Source organism: Belonocnema kinseyi, chromosome 7 (genome assembly GCF_010883055.1).
Source record: "Belonocnema kinseyi isolate 2016_QV_RU_SX_M_011 chromosome 7, B_treatae_v1, whole genome shotgun sequence".
Classification (NCBI taxonomy): Eukaryota; Metazoa; Arthropoda; class Insecta; order Hymenoptera; family Cynipidae; genus Belonocnema; species Belonocnema kinseyi.
Window position 1 is genome coordinate 95,432,414 of NC_046663.1, and position 17,140 is coordinate 95,449,553.

The 17,140-nt window shown below is 28.9% G+C and overlaps 1 protein-coding gene across 1 annotated transcript in view; it reads left to right on the forward strand.

Annotated features, from left to right (window-relative positions):
• The window catches only part of LOC117176567, an 80,220-nt gene that overhangs the window by 18,902 nt on the left and 44,178 nt on the right, over positions 1-17,140 (forward strand). The window contains exons 2-7 of the mRNA XM_033366821.1: positions 4,789-4,914; positions 5,634-5,741; positions 5,852-6,007; positions 8,357-8,621; positions 12,805-13,052; positions 14,792-14,988. Of these exons, the coding sequence (XP_033222712.1) occupies positions 4,789-4,914; positions 5,634-5,741; positions 5,852-6,007; positions 8,357-8,621; positions 12,805-13,052; positions 14,792-14,988 (1,100 nt within the window). The remainder of the gene's footprint in view (positions 1-4,788; positions 4,915-5,633; positions 5,742-5,851; positions 6,008-8,356; positions 8,622-12,804; positions 13,053-14,791; positions 14,989-17,140) is intronic.

Consider the following 17,140-nt stretch of genomic DNA (forward strand, 5'->3'; position numbering starts at 1 on the left):
CAGCGTACCTAATCTGACATATTGGGCAAAACCTGGTTTTTACCGCATCATTCACAGATTGAGTTGCAGCCAAGTAAACGATGGAGAGACCTACAGCATAAAGTGGGTGCTAAACCACCAGAACCTCGGTAAAGGTACATCGAAAAAATTTCCAGAGGCACCGGCTCAGGGATCGAACCCCGGACCCCCAACGTGAAGTCCGGGCGCCTAACTAACTGAACCACCGATGCTAAAGCCGAAAAGTCCACCTGTCAAAATGTAATTTTTGAGCTGGAAATAGGGAAATAGCCAGGGATATTTTTTAATTTTGAGTGGCCACCCTGTTCTGACGCTGTTTTAAATTTCTCAAATGAGTCCGAGACCTGATTTACTAATAAAGGAAAAATGTCTAAAAGAAAAATAAATAAGATTGAAATTGATTATTATCCATGTGATTATTATGGGCAACAGATCTGTTATACATCAGATAGAGCAGTGGATTTCTGTAAAATAATTTCCTTTCTAAAACGCCTTAGCAACAAAAGATCGTGCGTTGCGTGAACGAGAGAAGCGCTTGCAGATTCAAGAGTACGGACCGTGGTCTGATTCTTGGTCAGGGTTCCATTCACACGGGGCACGTAGTTGGATTTAGAGTAGTGTAGTACTGCAGTAGATTGTAAATGTAAAAGGATCGGCGATAAAGGGAAATGGACCACTCCACTCATTTTATGATAGTCAGTAAGTGTAGCACGCTATGGTTTGCCATGGTTATCGGTACGAAACACCAGGAGTCCTCAACCCACTCGGGACCATCTCTTTCTATTCACCTCTACACTCTCAAAACGCTCCAAGGAGGAGAATGCAGCAAGAGAGCAAATGCTCTAGTTTAGCTCTTGCAACTTGCAACACGCCTAGCTTTGCTGAGCCTGAATACTTCAGGAAAACCTAAGGAAAGATTTCCCTAATCGCTCAGATAGCTTAAAGAACAAGGATAAAACATTTGCTGATTCCCGCTCTTTTCCTTGACCAATTTTTTATTTTCTCCTACCATTAATATTTAGAGGCCATCATTTTAAGCTTGTATATTTTTGAGCATGGAATCTTTTATAAACGGAATGAAACCATTTCAAATTAAAATGTAAAAAATTCACATTTATTTATTTCAAACAATAATGATGAATACTCTACCATAAAAAATATGCAATCCAAAAGGGCGAATTTTCGACCAAAAAGGATGAATTTTCAAACAAAATTGTTGAATTTCTAACCAAATAATAAATTTTTTAACTGAAAATACAATCTTCAGGAGGGAGAATCTAAAAAAAAAAGAGATAGAATTAGCAGGCTAAAAAATTACTACTCGTGACAAGAATATTAAATCAGGGTGACCGCGAAAATTTATTTTCAATAGTCCTAATTCCTTCCTGTCCATTTTATCCAAAGAAAAGATTCCCTGATTGTTGCAAATTTTTTTTTTCAAAATCTCTAACCCCCCCAACCAGTAAAATTTCCCGATTTTTCTCTCGTTTCCATATATTATGTATATTTATATTATATTTTTTATTACATTATATATAATATATGTTATATATTTTTGTTATATTAAATATATATTTAACATTCTTATTCATGAGAGTGTAGTGTAATCGTCCAAATTTTCGATCTTTGGTTTTTAACGGATCTTAACGTTTCGGCACTCACAGATTCCGAAAATCATCAAGTTTCCTCGGTGTCTGTATGTATGGTTACCTGAATGTTGTAGCCACGCTAACTTTTGAAGGATTTATCCAATCAAGTCGGTCTTTGATACACTTCTTAATGTTCCCAAAATGAAGGCTAAATTCGTTAAGCAGATATTTTCAACCAAAATTAAAAAATTTAGAGCATTTTTAAAATTTGAAAACAATTTTTTTTTTAAATTTGAAATTTTTTGTTAAAGTTTCTTATCGATGGGTAGAAGACTTGCAAATGATCCAAATAAAATTTTTAATTTCGATGAAAATTAGAAAAGTTATGTGCTTTTCAACATTTTGAAAATTTTCTAAAAAAGAAGAAAAATTTTTTATTAGGTTAGGAAATATCAATCCAAATTTCTACTAGATATAAAATAAATTTTTTTGGAAACTGTTATCATGAAATTTGTTAATAAGACAAAAGTTCCAAAAAGTTGGCTCATTTTCAAAAATATGCAATTTTGATTTTTTAAGAGATCCGTAAGTTTAAAACGTTATTTTTAGTAGATTTTAAAAAGATTTAAAATTATCTTGATGAAGTTTTTGAAGTGGACACGAATCATCGAGCGCGAAGCGCGAGTTTCGTAATGAGAATGTAATCGTCAAAGGCGTAGGTGCTTTTAGAACCTTCTTTAAAATCAAATCGAAAATAATTTATTTACAATTTATGGCTGTAATTCCTCAGAAGTTTAAATCACAGTTTTAAATTTAAGTTATAGTATTCACAATATTAAAAAAAAATAACTTAAAATGTACGCATCAAACGTACGAAAACGAGCGCGAGAGCGTACCCGCGCAATCTAGGCGCGCTCAAACTTGGCGCGAAGCGTCCCGCGGGCATATATATTTTTTAATTCAATAAAATTCAGCCAAACAAAAATCAATATAGTGGAAGATTGTTTGAGTCTTTATTGAAGCCATGTTAGAAAAATTGTTTAAAAAAAGAATAACGAAACAAAACGGTAAAAATTATATTGGTTTAATGAAATACTGACATTCTTTTTTAATGTTTATTATGTTTTACGTAATTTCAGACAATTCCTGCAGTTTTTTTTATCGAGTCTTCGTTGTCTTTAAATTTATTTGATTGAATGTCCACTCTCTTTTTGTACAGATTATTTTTACCCCAGTAGGGATTATGATGCTTAAAATTTTGTGTCAAGGTGGCCTCTGAAGCGGGAAACCGGAAAACGATCGAGAATTTTTTGAGATCTGAAAGTCCCTGAAAATGTCAGTTCTTTCTTTTAACACCCGGACTTTTGTAATTCATAGTTTTAGGAGCAAAACTAATCCAGAAATTTTAACTGTCGCTTGATATCAGATGAAATAATGAAAGATTGAATGCATTGATTTTTAAATTATTATAAATTGCTATACGATTAAGGCCGTTGTTGAAAAAGAGCCCATGCGATACACTATGCCATTTTGGGGAATCAATTTAGATTTCTCATATGAATAAAACTTAATAAAAGTAATGCGAACCGTACATATATTGTTTTAAATGAATTTGTGACATGTATTTCATATACGCTACATTTTCTGAAAAAGTATGTTATATTTGAAGACGATACATGTAGCTTTGTCGAAACCGCGAATCAGCTCGAAACTTCAATCCAAAAATCTTTCATTCATTTATGGCAACATTACATTATCAACACAACCTTGGTATATTATTAATAAAACGCTCATCTAAGGCGATAAAAAACTAGGAAAAGTACTCAAAAGCATATGGCCCTATAGGCCCTTTTTACAAATTGAGGTTCTGGTTTTAAATTGTTCAATTTTAAGAGCTTTAAATTTGAAATCCGCGTGTTAAAGAAATTTGAATGCTAAGCGGTAAAACTGGAATAGTTTCAATTGATGTCTTCAAAATTATATAATTATATTTCAAAGCGGAAGCTTTAACATTTGAAAAACTTTTGAAAGAAAACTTTAAAATTGGAATGATTTTAAATTGAGAATTTCAAACTTATTTGGGTCGAATATAAATATTTTATTTGGGGATTGTCTAATTTAAAAAAAAAAAAAACATTTAATTTAAAGTTATTGGGAGTAGAAGGCTTTGAAATTGTACAAGTTTCAATGAGTATTTTTTATAGCCTTGAAATTAAAATGATTCAGCATTTATTCATGCTTGAAAAAATGTACAATATATTGAAGTTTTAAATTTAAAATAGTTTGACTTATAATTTTAAGTGTTTCAAAGATTTGTTAGTTCAGGCATTTTAAAAAATTTTAGAGACTGTGTTTCAGATTCTATAAAGTTATACCTGATCATCATTTTTTTGTAAATGAAATTATAATAAGAACTCGAGTGAGACCTGTAATCTTATTTCGAACACGTGATTCGCTTCTGGAGATGTAGTTTCATACAGTTGATTATGACTAGTAAGTTGACCTGCTCAAATGACTCAGGTCATAACAGAGTCCTGGTGCACATTTCAAGGTCAGATATCTCGAAAACCAGGATGTAAATGCATGATAATTTTATTGTCACGATTGTAATATGGATCGTAAAGATCAATAATCAAGTCTCAATAATTCAAAATATAAAAACCATAAACTGAAAGAATACAAAAAAAAAGGGTTTTTAAATGATAAATTGAAGGTATTAAGAATTTACCCCTCGAAATCTAGAATGAATAAGTAAACCTTTTTATGCATAAAATAATAAATCGACTTGACTATTGCGAAATAACGTCTGTCGTATGGTTTCAAATTATTAAAAGGACTATTCCAAGAATAAACGAATGAAATGTAGAGATGTATTAAATTCTTTGTACGCATGCGTTTTTTCGTATTGTCTTCATAATTGGATACTGCTGCGACGACGATGCACAGAAAAGAGCTTTTACAATCCAGATAGTTTCATGTGTCAAAGTGCAATGGCTTTAACCCATACTATATTTACATATTAATTAAATTTCTCATAACCTGAGGCATTTATAAAATTTATTAAAAGATCTTTAGGGATTCTTTAAATTTAAATCTTTAAATTATAGTTATGTATTGTTCGAACTACTTGCAATAAAAATCTATTTTCTAAATATTTTATTAATATTTGTGTTTTTTTCAGGCGGAAATGGATAGAGAATATAGGGAACAACGTGATCACGAGAACGAGGAACGTAGAGTTGTAATGGATTTTCGAGGGTTGTCGCACCATATTAGCGCAGATCACTCGAGAGATGCTGATACGGATGTAAGTTTTCATTTTATTTTTCATTTTACAGTTTTAATTTTACAGTAAAAATTGAAATGGAGATTGCAAAATACAATGCTTCTACTACTACTTCTGAATTTTAGATTAGTTTCTAAGCAATTGCGCAAAATTGCTTAAAATTCTAAAAATTAGAAAACTAACGTTTGTTTTGTCCTTCAATGATCTTACTCTATTTTGATTTACCAGAAGTATGAACTTTTGTAAAACAGTTCGAATTTAATGAACCAATTTTATAGAATTTGAATATCGAAATTGTCTGCAGTTAAAAATGTTCTTAACTGAATTCAAGCTGGAAGTCGTATAAAATGTAAAATAGTCCATTCTCACTTCTAAACTTTATAATACGGAAAGAGTTTAAATTTTCTGTATTTAACTAAACCGAAAATTTAATTTGATTAAATCGTTACTCAATTTGGGAAGGTTTGGAAAATCCAATTTATTGTATGGTTTTCCAATTTGAAAAGTACATTTTTCAACTTGAGATCTTGAAAACTGTAGGCATTTTCAAATTAGAACACTTTTATATTTCAAAGCTTGAGATAAAAATGTACAGATTTTGAAAAATACAATTTTCTTCAATATGTATTTATTGAAACTGGAAATGATGAACACTCCGAAATTTCGAACGCGTTGAAATTAGGAACGATTAAAAGTTTTGTTTGTCCAGTAAAATTGTAAAATTTCATGTTTCATTGCAGAGAGACATGGAAACTGATCAAGACGACCAGATTGAAAATTTTTGTGATGAGAAACTTGATCATAAAATGGGAAGAGATTTTCGTAGTTTAGCTCACCACCCAGCCATGGTTTGTGAAACTGTTTTACATCAGTTGTTTAATGTTGTTTAGATTTATAAATTACAATAGATTCACTAATACACTTTTATACTATTTTAACAAAATTCAACATTTTGCAGCGAGATCTAGATAGAGATCAAAGCAACCATGCAGATAGTTTGCATGATGACAAGTCAGATCACAAAATGGGAAGAGACTTTCGCAATGTGAATCACCATCCTGGAATGGTACATTTACATTCTGGTATTGAGCATCTAACGAATAACGATGTGGAGGTACGTTAGGTCTTTCCTCTTAAAACATAATCCATTTAATTGCTATTTACAGAGTGGCCAAATGATAGGAAAAACCTGAAAATCAGGGAAATGTATGCAATTTGTTGGTCAGGGAAATTGAGGGATTTTGAAAAAATTAGGGAATTTCTGCAGGACGCATTTTAAGTAAATGTCAAGAATAATCCACTATTGAATTTAGATCCATACCAATTTCAGAGCAAATTTCTGAATTTTCTTGAATTCTTTTTAAATATTTTAGGGTATTTAAAAACATCTTTAACCCATTTCAATAAATGGAAGGGAATCTCAAAGGTTTTGAAATATTTTAAAGTAGTTAGAAAAATATTTGTTGCACTTTATTTTAATTCATTTGAAATTCTCCTTAAACTCTTAGACATGCAATCAAATCTTTTTGAATTCCCTTAAATCTTTCTAAATGCATTTAAAACTTACTGAATTCAATGCGGTTTTTTCACGTATTTGAATTTTTAATTCATCTTTAATTTCTATGAGTTTTATCGAATTCTTCAAATTTCCCTTACATTCCTAAGTCCATTCGAATTTCACTGAAATCAATAGAATTTTGTTTAATTTTCCATTTAATTTTAATTATTTTTAAGTTAAATTGAATGGGTTTGAACTCTTATGAATCGAATTCTTCGTATTCTTTTAAAGTCAAACGAACAAGAAACTGTAAGTATATTAGAGAATAAGAAATTAAAAATATATAAACTAAATTACAAAATTCTTATATATTGTTATAGTTGTTATAATTGCCATGGAAAATGGAAAGTTAGTTACAGAAAAATCGGTCACCCTGTATTTAATTATTACTCACTAAGACAAATTGATGGAAACAGAACATAACAAAGTTTCCTGAATATTATGTAAAATATTATTTACCACAACAGTATTCGAAGAGCTCCACTTTTTTAATGTTTTATTATCAATTTAGGTGAACGTAACTGAACCTTCTAAATTCAAATGAATTTAACTGAAGAGACATAATACAAGTGAATTAATTTTACTGAAGACAAGTCAAAGAAAATTAAAAATTAAGTTTAACTATGTTCTAGATCAATTTAAGAAATTTAGGTCAGTGTAAGTTAATTGAAAAATTTAATTTAATTGAAATTAAGTTAACTGAATTAACGAAATGTATGTGAATTCAATATAAATTTAAAGCGATTTCAATGGCACTTCACGTAAATTTGACTTATATTAAGTAAAATGAAGTGAATTTAATCCTTTGTTTGTAACTGAAACGTTTGTCGCTACAGTATTTTTCAGAAAAAAATTATTCTTACATTTCTAAAGGCTAAATGCTGTTTAGGAAGGAAAAATGCGAGTTTTGACGAAATTAGGATATTCAAAGCTATTTTCAAAAATATGCAATTTCTTGAAGTTGATATTTCTTTAAAATCTTAGAATCAATTCACAATTTTTCGGGTTAAAAGTGTGATCGTATTGTAAATCCACTGAAGAAAAAATCAGGCACCGATACCGTTAGTAGTCAAACAAATTTGTTTTGTTCCAAAAATTTCTATTGCGCAAATGTATTAAAATGTTTGATTAGTTTACTTTATAATGAAAGCAAATGAAAAATTAAAAGTAATTAGTAATTTAAAGTTTAATATAAAAAAGATGAATAGGCAAACAACTAGTTGAAGTCACTTCAATGGGATTTAACAGAATTCAAATGATTTCAAAATGAACTCAAGTGAATTTTGAAAATATTTTACTCTGATTTTCAATATTTATTTCTTGCACTTTTAAAATAAATTTATTTTCGAAACAGACCGTGAAATTTAACTGATTTAATACCTTTTGATTAAATTATGAATGATAAATGAATGTAATTGAATCATTCAAACAAAACACGTTGCATTGATATATTCTCGGTCGCTTCTCGAATTTTTCGCGAGATATCTTCTAGTTTAAAAATAAGAATGCGGACCTACATGGGGAACGTGACAGTTTATGACATAAAAACATACCATTTGCCCTTGATAAAAGCTTTAAAATTTATTTTTTTGTTAATACTTCTTTTTTTACCGTGAGCTACATTTTTGATATTTTTTCTAAATGCTGCGCTTTATAGGGATTTCAGTAGTCAGTTACAATCAAAATGTCCTTCAATTCATATTTAGTTTTTGTATTATTTAGTAATTGAAAGAGAACGAAAAGTGATAAAAAAAATGCTAAATATTGGTTTTTCTCGATGTTCCTAGTTTGTCTGAATGACTAATAGTAAGGTTATAAGGCAAATTTGCACAAGACTAAGCCAATAAGAAAGAGGCTTCAGGGCAAATTTGTACCTTCTCAATTATCTAATTTTCTTGTTTGCAGATTAAATTATCAAGAGACGTTCGAGGTTCTCTCGGATTGGGTCTATCCTTAGAGCTTTGTGTGGTCTGTGGGGACAGAGCGAGTGGAAGGCACTACGGGGCGATAAGTTGTGAAGGGTGCAAAGGATTCTTCAAACGCAGCATTCGAAAACAACTTGGTTATCAGTGCAGGGGAAGTAAATCTTGTGAAGTTACCAAACACCACCGAAACCGCTGCCAATATTGTAGGCTTCAAAAGTGTCTAGCCATGGGCATGCGAAGCGACTGTGAGTTTGCCAATTTACAAATCTTTTTTTCACTTTCAATTTCATTTCAAATATTGTCTCGTTTCAAAAAATATTATAGGAAAATCAGTTCATGTCTATAATGACTTTCCTATCATTCTTTTTCGTGATAATAGCAAAGTCATTCTATAAAATCATTATATAGAAAACGATATGAGGATAATAAACATTAAAATAAATACAGAGTGTGTATAATGAATAGGCAATTTGTAATTTCCGGTTTATTCTCAACTAATTTAAAGATTTATTTTTGTAATTAGTCCCAAACTAACGTATAGAAATGGTAATTTTAAGAATATATCTACATGAAATTTATATCGGGAAGAAAACAATAATTTATCAACAGGTGCCAAACTTATCCTCAATATATATATATTAATCGAAATTACATTGCTGATTACCAGTATGGCACCCCCTATTTATCGATGGTAAAGTTTTTTAATCTTAAATAAGTTGAAAGCTATCGGAATTGTCTATGAAATGAGCAAAAATGAAGTTATTCTGTCATTTTTTCAAAAATACTTGCAAAATTAGTACAAATTTCAATGTTTTCTCAAAATTTAAATAAAATATAATATAATAAACAATTTTTAATGTCCTTTAGATCATTTTGATTTTTGCCATTTTTTTGTAGCAACTTAATTAAATGTTTATCAAGGTAAATGTCCCAGTAATCGTTACAATCAAAATAATTGCGACAATTGGTTATAAATTGAATATATTATTAAAAATTATGTTAAAAGTAATATTTAATAATAAAACCCGTTTATTCCTGGCATTTTATCTTAGCAAATAGAAATTAAATCCATTTAAATCAAATAAAAAGCAAGGAAATCGGCATCTAGATTACTGGGGACGTTTCTTTAATATTAGAATTTATTTAAATTTTAAGAAAATCTTGTAATTTGCACTGTTCGTGCAATATCTTCTTACATGGTTAATAAAATTTCTTCATCTTGCCTTCTTTTATAAATAATTTTGATAGCTTTCAACCCATTTAAGAGAAAAAATATTATCTATCATAATTAAAATTAAAAGAACCTAAGCAATAATCGAAGACGCTTGATGGTATCATATGCAATGCATAAAGCCATCAGATTTTCCTTTCTCCGATTCTCGGATAAACAATAAACAGAAGAAGAATGATGAAAAAAGTCGATTTTGCGATAGAAGAAAAAATCCTGATCCTAAATAAAACTCCTGGGGTTTTCCCGGTCAAATAAAATTCCCGGGCTAACTTTTCGGGTTTTTTGCGCTCTGCTAAACATTTAAAAATAATAAAATAATATTCCAGGAATTAATGTAAAAAGTAGAAAAACTGCAAGGAAACTATTTATTTATACCACTCATAATGTCATATGGAAGTACATAAAAATAGCGATTCTAGAAAATAAGCTTCACACATCAGAAATCTAGGCATTCCCTTCATATGTTTAAAATCGTCTGAAATTTTATTGAAATCTATGAAAATTGTTTGGAATCTCTTTCAATCTGGTAAAATCCGAAGAGATCCCTTGAAATATTTTGTTAAGCCCCTTTTGAATTTCTTTTAAATATTTGAAATAGTTAGGAATCTGTAGAAAATCACTTGAAACTTGTCAAATGCTTTGAAATCTTTAGAAATATTACGAAGTTCTCTGAAATCCCTTGCAATTTTTTCAAAATCTTGAAATTCTTTGGAAAGTTTCAAAATAAATTAAAATCTTTCAAATCCTTTCAAAGTTGTCTAATTCCTTAATATTCTTTGAAATATTTGGAAATCGTAAAAATTCACTAGAATAAGCAGAAATCGCATGAAGTTTCATGAACATAATTTAAATTAAACTTAGTCATTAAACTTCTCTAAAAAATCGTTAAAATTGATCAAAATCTTATTTGAAATCCCTTAAAATCCTGGGAGATTCAATAAAATCATTTAAATTTGGTGAAATTCCTTCATGACATATTTGGAATCGCATGAAATTTCATTCTCTAGAATTTAGTTCTTTGAAAATCCTAACAAATCCTTTGAAATTCCTTTTCAAAGTTTGTAGTTTCTCTATTCTTTGCAAAAATTCGTTCGATATTTTGACATTATTTATTTGTGTACTGACTTTCTTATAATTATTTTCTGTAATGATCTTTCTTGAAACATAAAAACACGATCAAAAATCAGTATAGTAAAATTATGATAGGCCCATACTGAATGTCCTATAATATTTTTTTCGTACGGATATATTAGGGTAGTTGGACCAGAATTTGCTTTGATTAACGATTACACGATGCGCCCTAACATGATTTAAACCATAGTTCCTTGCCATGTAAATTTTCTTGTAGATTTTGAATATGGAGTTTTTTGAGTATTTTGCAACTTTTTAGGTTATACAATTTAATTTTTCATTTATTTTATAAAAATAATTGAATTTTTTCATTATTGATTGGTTTCCCGGTTTAATTTACAAATAAAAATATAATTTCATTCAAATTGTTTAGTTAGCTATTTATTATTCTTTTATAAATAAGAAGAAGTATATGTCGCTCTTAGTGATTTTGGACTATAGCTAGGATTCAGACAAAAAATTTTTGAAGGAAACTTTAGGCGAGTCTTTTTAACTCCCATAAAAAAGTTTTGATCCCTATTAGAACTGCGAATAAAGAACTTTACTTTTTCGATACGCCCTAGCATACAATAGTTTGTAAATTAAAAAAAAAATTTTTTCTTTTTTAAACATGTAATAAAATTGAATATTGATAGAATTTATACTTTTTGTGTGCAAAATAATTTAAAAATATTTTGTAAATTAGTTAAGTAATACGTTTTTTTATGACTAAAATTTAACAAATACATATACCGTTTTTTGAAATCACTGCATTAAAATATTAAACTTTTCATATTTTTGCAAAAATTAGAATATTTTGAGTCACATAATTTTTATAAACGGCTTATTATATTATAACACTGTATATTTATATTGTATATGTAAAAACCCACCAGGGCATACATGAGAGAGAATAAATTGAATTGAATATTAAACTTTTCATCGAAAAAACAATATGAATCAAATTATATTGTTATTTTTAAGTTAATAATTTCAAAAATTAACCTATTTTTACCAAATAAATTGTATATCATTTTTATTATGCTGATACGCATACGTAAGTTTCCTCTTTCTAATTATGTTTTTTTAATATGCTAAGTGAAACCTGTGTTTCGGCTGTTAAAATTATACTTTTTATACTATTATACACATTAAATCATTATTTTTTAAATTTATTTTTTATCGTGTAATATATTCCTTGAAAGCATTTGAAATCCATAGATATCGTACATAGTCTCTTGTAACCCGTATAAAATAATGAAGCTCGATGGAAATCCATTAAAATTCTTTAAGATTCAGTGAAATCTTTTGAAATCGCTTGAAATCTTCAAAACTTGATAAAAATCTCTTATTATTATAATCCTATAACTTTCGTAAAAATTCTTTAAAATCCTCCTGAATTCCTTCAAAATTAGTGAGAATACTACGGCGACATCTTTTGAATTGAAAGCCTGTGACTTTTGGAATTTTGCGATATTTCTTAAAATACTTTGAAATCTGTTGTCATCCGCGGAAATTCTTTTTAAATCTTTAAAATCCCGCAAAATCGAACTAAGAGCCTTAAAATCCCTTAAAATCGTGTAAAATCCCTTGAATAATTCAGATTTTCCCTGAAATTGTATTGGATAATATCTTCAAACTTAAGAAATATTTTAAAATTATTTTTGAAAGTGGTAAAACTCCTCCTAATCCTTTGGAATCGATTAAAATACCCTACAACTTCTGAAATATCATGAAATCTATAAAAATGTTCAAAATTCGTATTGAAGTTCGTAAAAATGTTGTATATATTAAGTAAAAAAAAAAAAATCTCACGTAAGATACTTACGTAATATGGGACGTTCAAAAACCAAAAAATTGATATTTTAGAAAAGAACGAATGAAAAATGTCGGTAATTATTGTAAAATACTTGGGAAACTACCCAGATTCAAAATATACTAGAAAATTAAGTATAAGGAATGAAAATGTAAAGGTTAAAACGTTTTCGGGCTCATCGTGTTTGACAATACATATCATCTGATTAGAGTACAATTCGGGTTTTTAAATAATGGATATAATAAACATAAGCAAGCTTGGGGCGTTGCAGCGGTGCAGCATGAGCGAAAACCAGTATTGGGCGACTCGGCCGGGACGAAAGGAGGAAATCGAGGACCTAGAGTGAAGCCTGAACCACAGCAGCCGGTCCCGGAGGCAACACCTACGTGGGAGCAGCCAGAGAGTCCGAGCATGGAGGATCAGAGCAGCGATAGCGACCTCAGTGACGCTCTCACTTTAGCCAGGGAACGATTGCTCATCTCTCACGCTCTGGACAGCATGGCTCAGCTAATTGGAGATGTTAGTATTTAAACTGTTTATTATCAAAGCCATTAATAACATAAAAATAAAAAATGCATCAATTATCAATTAATCAGGGCTCGTTTTTCTCCGAAATTCGCTATACTTAGTTTCAATTTTAATCATAATCAACCTTTTAAAATTCAAATTCAATTACAGTCTTCACACGCTTTTCCCTATCCTACCTTTTTAAATAATTTCTTTTTTTCCTCTGTTTTCAAGAAACTTCTATATTTCCCCATTTTTTTCGTCTTCCCTTAAATTTGAATTGAATTAATGAAATCCAATAAGAAAATCCAAGTAGTTTTGGTTAAAAATTTAATTATTTTGTTGAAGATGTATCTCTTTTGGTCAAAATTTAACAGTTCTGTTGAACATTAGCCATTTAAATAGAAAATATATCCTTTTTGATTGAAAATTCCTTTTTTTATGGTAGAAGTCATCTTTTCTGGTTGAAAAATTCATCTTTCTTGGTTCAAACTGATATTTTTTTTCGAAAATTTATCTGTCGTCTAAAAGACTCGTCTTTTTGGCATACACATTTAACCATTTAATTTAAAAATCGCTAATTTGTTGAAAATTCAACTTTTCAGGCTGATAATTCAACTGTCTTCTAAAAAAATTGTTTTTGTTTAACTATATGGTTTGAAAATGCAACTGTCTTTGGTTGAGGTTTAATCTCTTCTTTGGAAATTCGACCATTGGTTTGAATATTCAATTATTTGATTCTAAAGTCATCTTGGAACAAAATTCAACTGCTTTGTTAAACATTCGTCCTTGCGAATTCAAAATTCTTTGTTTTATGGCGAAAATGTTTTTGTGTGTGTGAAGAATTCATCTTTCTTGGTTAAAAATTAACTTTCTTGTTTGGAATTCGAATGTTTTCTAAAAAAAATCATCTTTCTTCGCTGAAAATGATATTTTGTGTTGAAAATTCAACCATTCCTTTGAAGATTAATTTTTTTTTGAAAATTCGACCATTTAGATGAAAAGTTGCCTTTGTAGGTTGAAAATTCAACTATTTGGCTAATCGTATTTTTTGCATGAAAGTTCTCAACTGCTTGATTGAAAATTATTTTTTATTCCCCTATTTCTTTGAGAAAAATAACCTTATCTCCTCTTTGTGCAACACTATTTTGAGCTATAAAGTCTGAAATATTAAAAAATGAATAATTTAATATTCAATTTATACAGTTTCAAAATTAAAGCCTTAATTATGGAATAATTTCAAGTTTAAACTGTTCAAAATGATTGTTCCTAAAATTTAACATTAATGTAAAATATAAACTTCTCCCATTTGAATTCAATCCAAGCTGAACAAGTTTAGCAGTTCCGAAAGAAATATTTTAAAACCAAATTCAGAATCATTCAAACTACCTGACTATTTTTAAAAACTTTCTTCAACTTTAAAGTTTATTTTCATTGTGCAAAGAATATTAAATAATCAACGAGAATTATGTTCTCTATAGTCCCGAACAAATAAAGTTAATTTCCAGTCTTTCAGTGTCTGAGCCTACTTTTTTCAATTTCTTTAAAAATTTGATGCGACTTTTTTTGGATTTCTTTCTGAATTCCGTAAATTGTATATCCTGCTTACTTCATGATCAAAACTATGGAACAAACTCCACGAATTCTTTCTTTATTCAGAAAAAACTCTTTTTTTAATGATGGAATCTAAAATAGTAGCTTCTGGTACTTAAATTTTGCAACCAGGACTAAAGAAATTATTCTTTTTGCAGAACGTAAATGGGTCAGGCGAACCAGAAGAAGAGTGGACTGGTCAGTTGCTGTCCGAAAGACAGACAGTCTTTGAGTTGAGAGCACCTAGTCCAGCCCCAGCATACTTATCAATTCATTATATATGTGAAAGTGCTGCCAGACTCCTGTTCTTATCCGTTCACTGGGCCAGAGGGATTCCCGCGTTTCAGGCTTTACCGTAAGTGTTCATTTCACTGTTTATATTTATAATAATATATATCTATATTAATCTAGAGTGTCGATTGGATCAGAGGGTGAAGGGAAATAAATAAGAGAATTTTTCTTCTAAAACAATGATTTTCCTCTTAGTTTGAGAAAAATATGCTTGAACCTTGAGAATTCGATAAACGAAAGTTTTTTAACAGATTGACATACAGTATCACTCGAAAGTATAGAAATGAGTTGTTTTCAGTCGAAAATGAACCAGGATTTTTCCAAAAAATCTATTTCCTTCATTTTACACTCTTCACTTGTTATTATTTCAAATTTCTAGGATTCCAATTTGAAGTGTGAATTTTTTAGACTTAACATTGTATAATTTTTAAATTTTCAATTTGGAGCATATTCGTACTTCGTACTTCTTCTTTTGAAAACGTCAAATTTGAAAGGCCTGTATAAAAAAATTGATTTGGTTTTTAATTGTTTTCTTCAATACGTTAACAATTAAAAAATGAACGGTTTCAAATACTTATTTTGAGCCTGCCAGTGAGCCTTTAGTCACTTCACTCACTTTTTAAATATATCGTTACTTTGACCACTTGTTAAAGACTTTTTTTACTACTTTTCCTCTTTTCTTTGGTACGTTTTCCCATTTTTTTTTGCATCTCAGATTATAATATTAATAATGATTATATTGACCCTTCAAAAATTAAATTGTATTCTAAACCAATTAAAAACCAATTATATTAATTTTTTTTTTACGCTAAAGTTAAATATAAATCAATAATCACAAACAGAATTCATTATCTTAAAACTATTCTACCAAATTGAAATTGAAAATTTTAGATATAATAATTTGAAAATGAAACATTTTTAAATTGATAAAGATATGACATATTCTAATTTAGAGCATTAGAAATAAAACATTTTCAGGGTTGTTACAGAAGTCTGATTTGAAAATTCCACGTCATTTCCAGTTCTTTCAGGTCAAATTCTAAAAAATATCCAGGGCAACTTTAAAAAACATTTTATTCAAAATTTGAACTCACATCAATTTCAAAGCATTTTACTGTTGGTGAAATAATTTTCAGAAAAATTTTTGTACACTACTGGCGAAAATTATCTACATGCTTTTTTTCTCATAATAGCGCGAAAGGTAATAAAATTTTGCGTCTAATAAGCCCACGTTAAAGAAAAGATGTAGTTTTCATAAAAAGATATTTAAAAAACGACAAATTTAGATGTTTTCGAAAAATTGGAATTATTCTGAAATTAATTAACATTTTTAAAGGTTCTTTCACACTTTTTGAAGTACTTTACTAAATTGGCACAGTATATTATTTATTTATTAGGGTCTTTTTAGAATGTTGTCCTGGATTCTGCCCTAAGGTCAAACTTCATACAAAAAAGTTGCAATTTTTCAAAAATGTGTAAATACTTAAAAACCTTTTTTAAAAAGTAATTATGTATGATATTTTCATGAATGTGAGGAATATTTATAAAAATATTATTGTTTTTAATTTTTTTAATTATATGGTGACTTTAATCATTATTTGAAAATTTTCGACCCATTTGCACCAAATTGGGCCCTAGGGCAGAATCTAGGAAAAGATATCTATAAATATCGTAACAATTTAGAAAAATACTAGAGAGACTTGCTTTTAAAATTAATCAAAGAACTATAAAAAATGTTGATTGTATTATTCTAATTTTTCGAAAACATTAAAATTCGACTTCTTTTTGCAAATATTTTAAAAATAATATTTACATTTTGCGTTCAACTCAGGTTTATTAGATGCAGACTTTAATTAACTTTTGTGCCATTGTCAGGAGGAAAAATTCATAGTATTATTATCAAAAATTAGGAGAATTTTAAAAGTCTCCTGAACTATTATTTTATTCTCAACAAAGTTTTGTAATATAGTAAAAAATTCAAATTCAGTTTAAATTTATAAAACAAACAAAAATGTACTATAATAATTATTAAAACCTTAAAAAGAAATAGCTATAAAAATTGAAAGACTCTTTTTTTGAAAATTAGAAGACTTTTCAAGGTTTCCCAGGTTCTTTGTAAAAATTCAAGGAATCTTCCGGGTTTTCCAGGTTTTGTAGCAACCATGCATTTTCAAATTATAAGGCTCAAGTCCAAATTTAAATTGTAAATGATCACA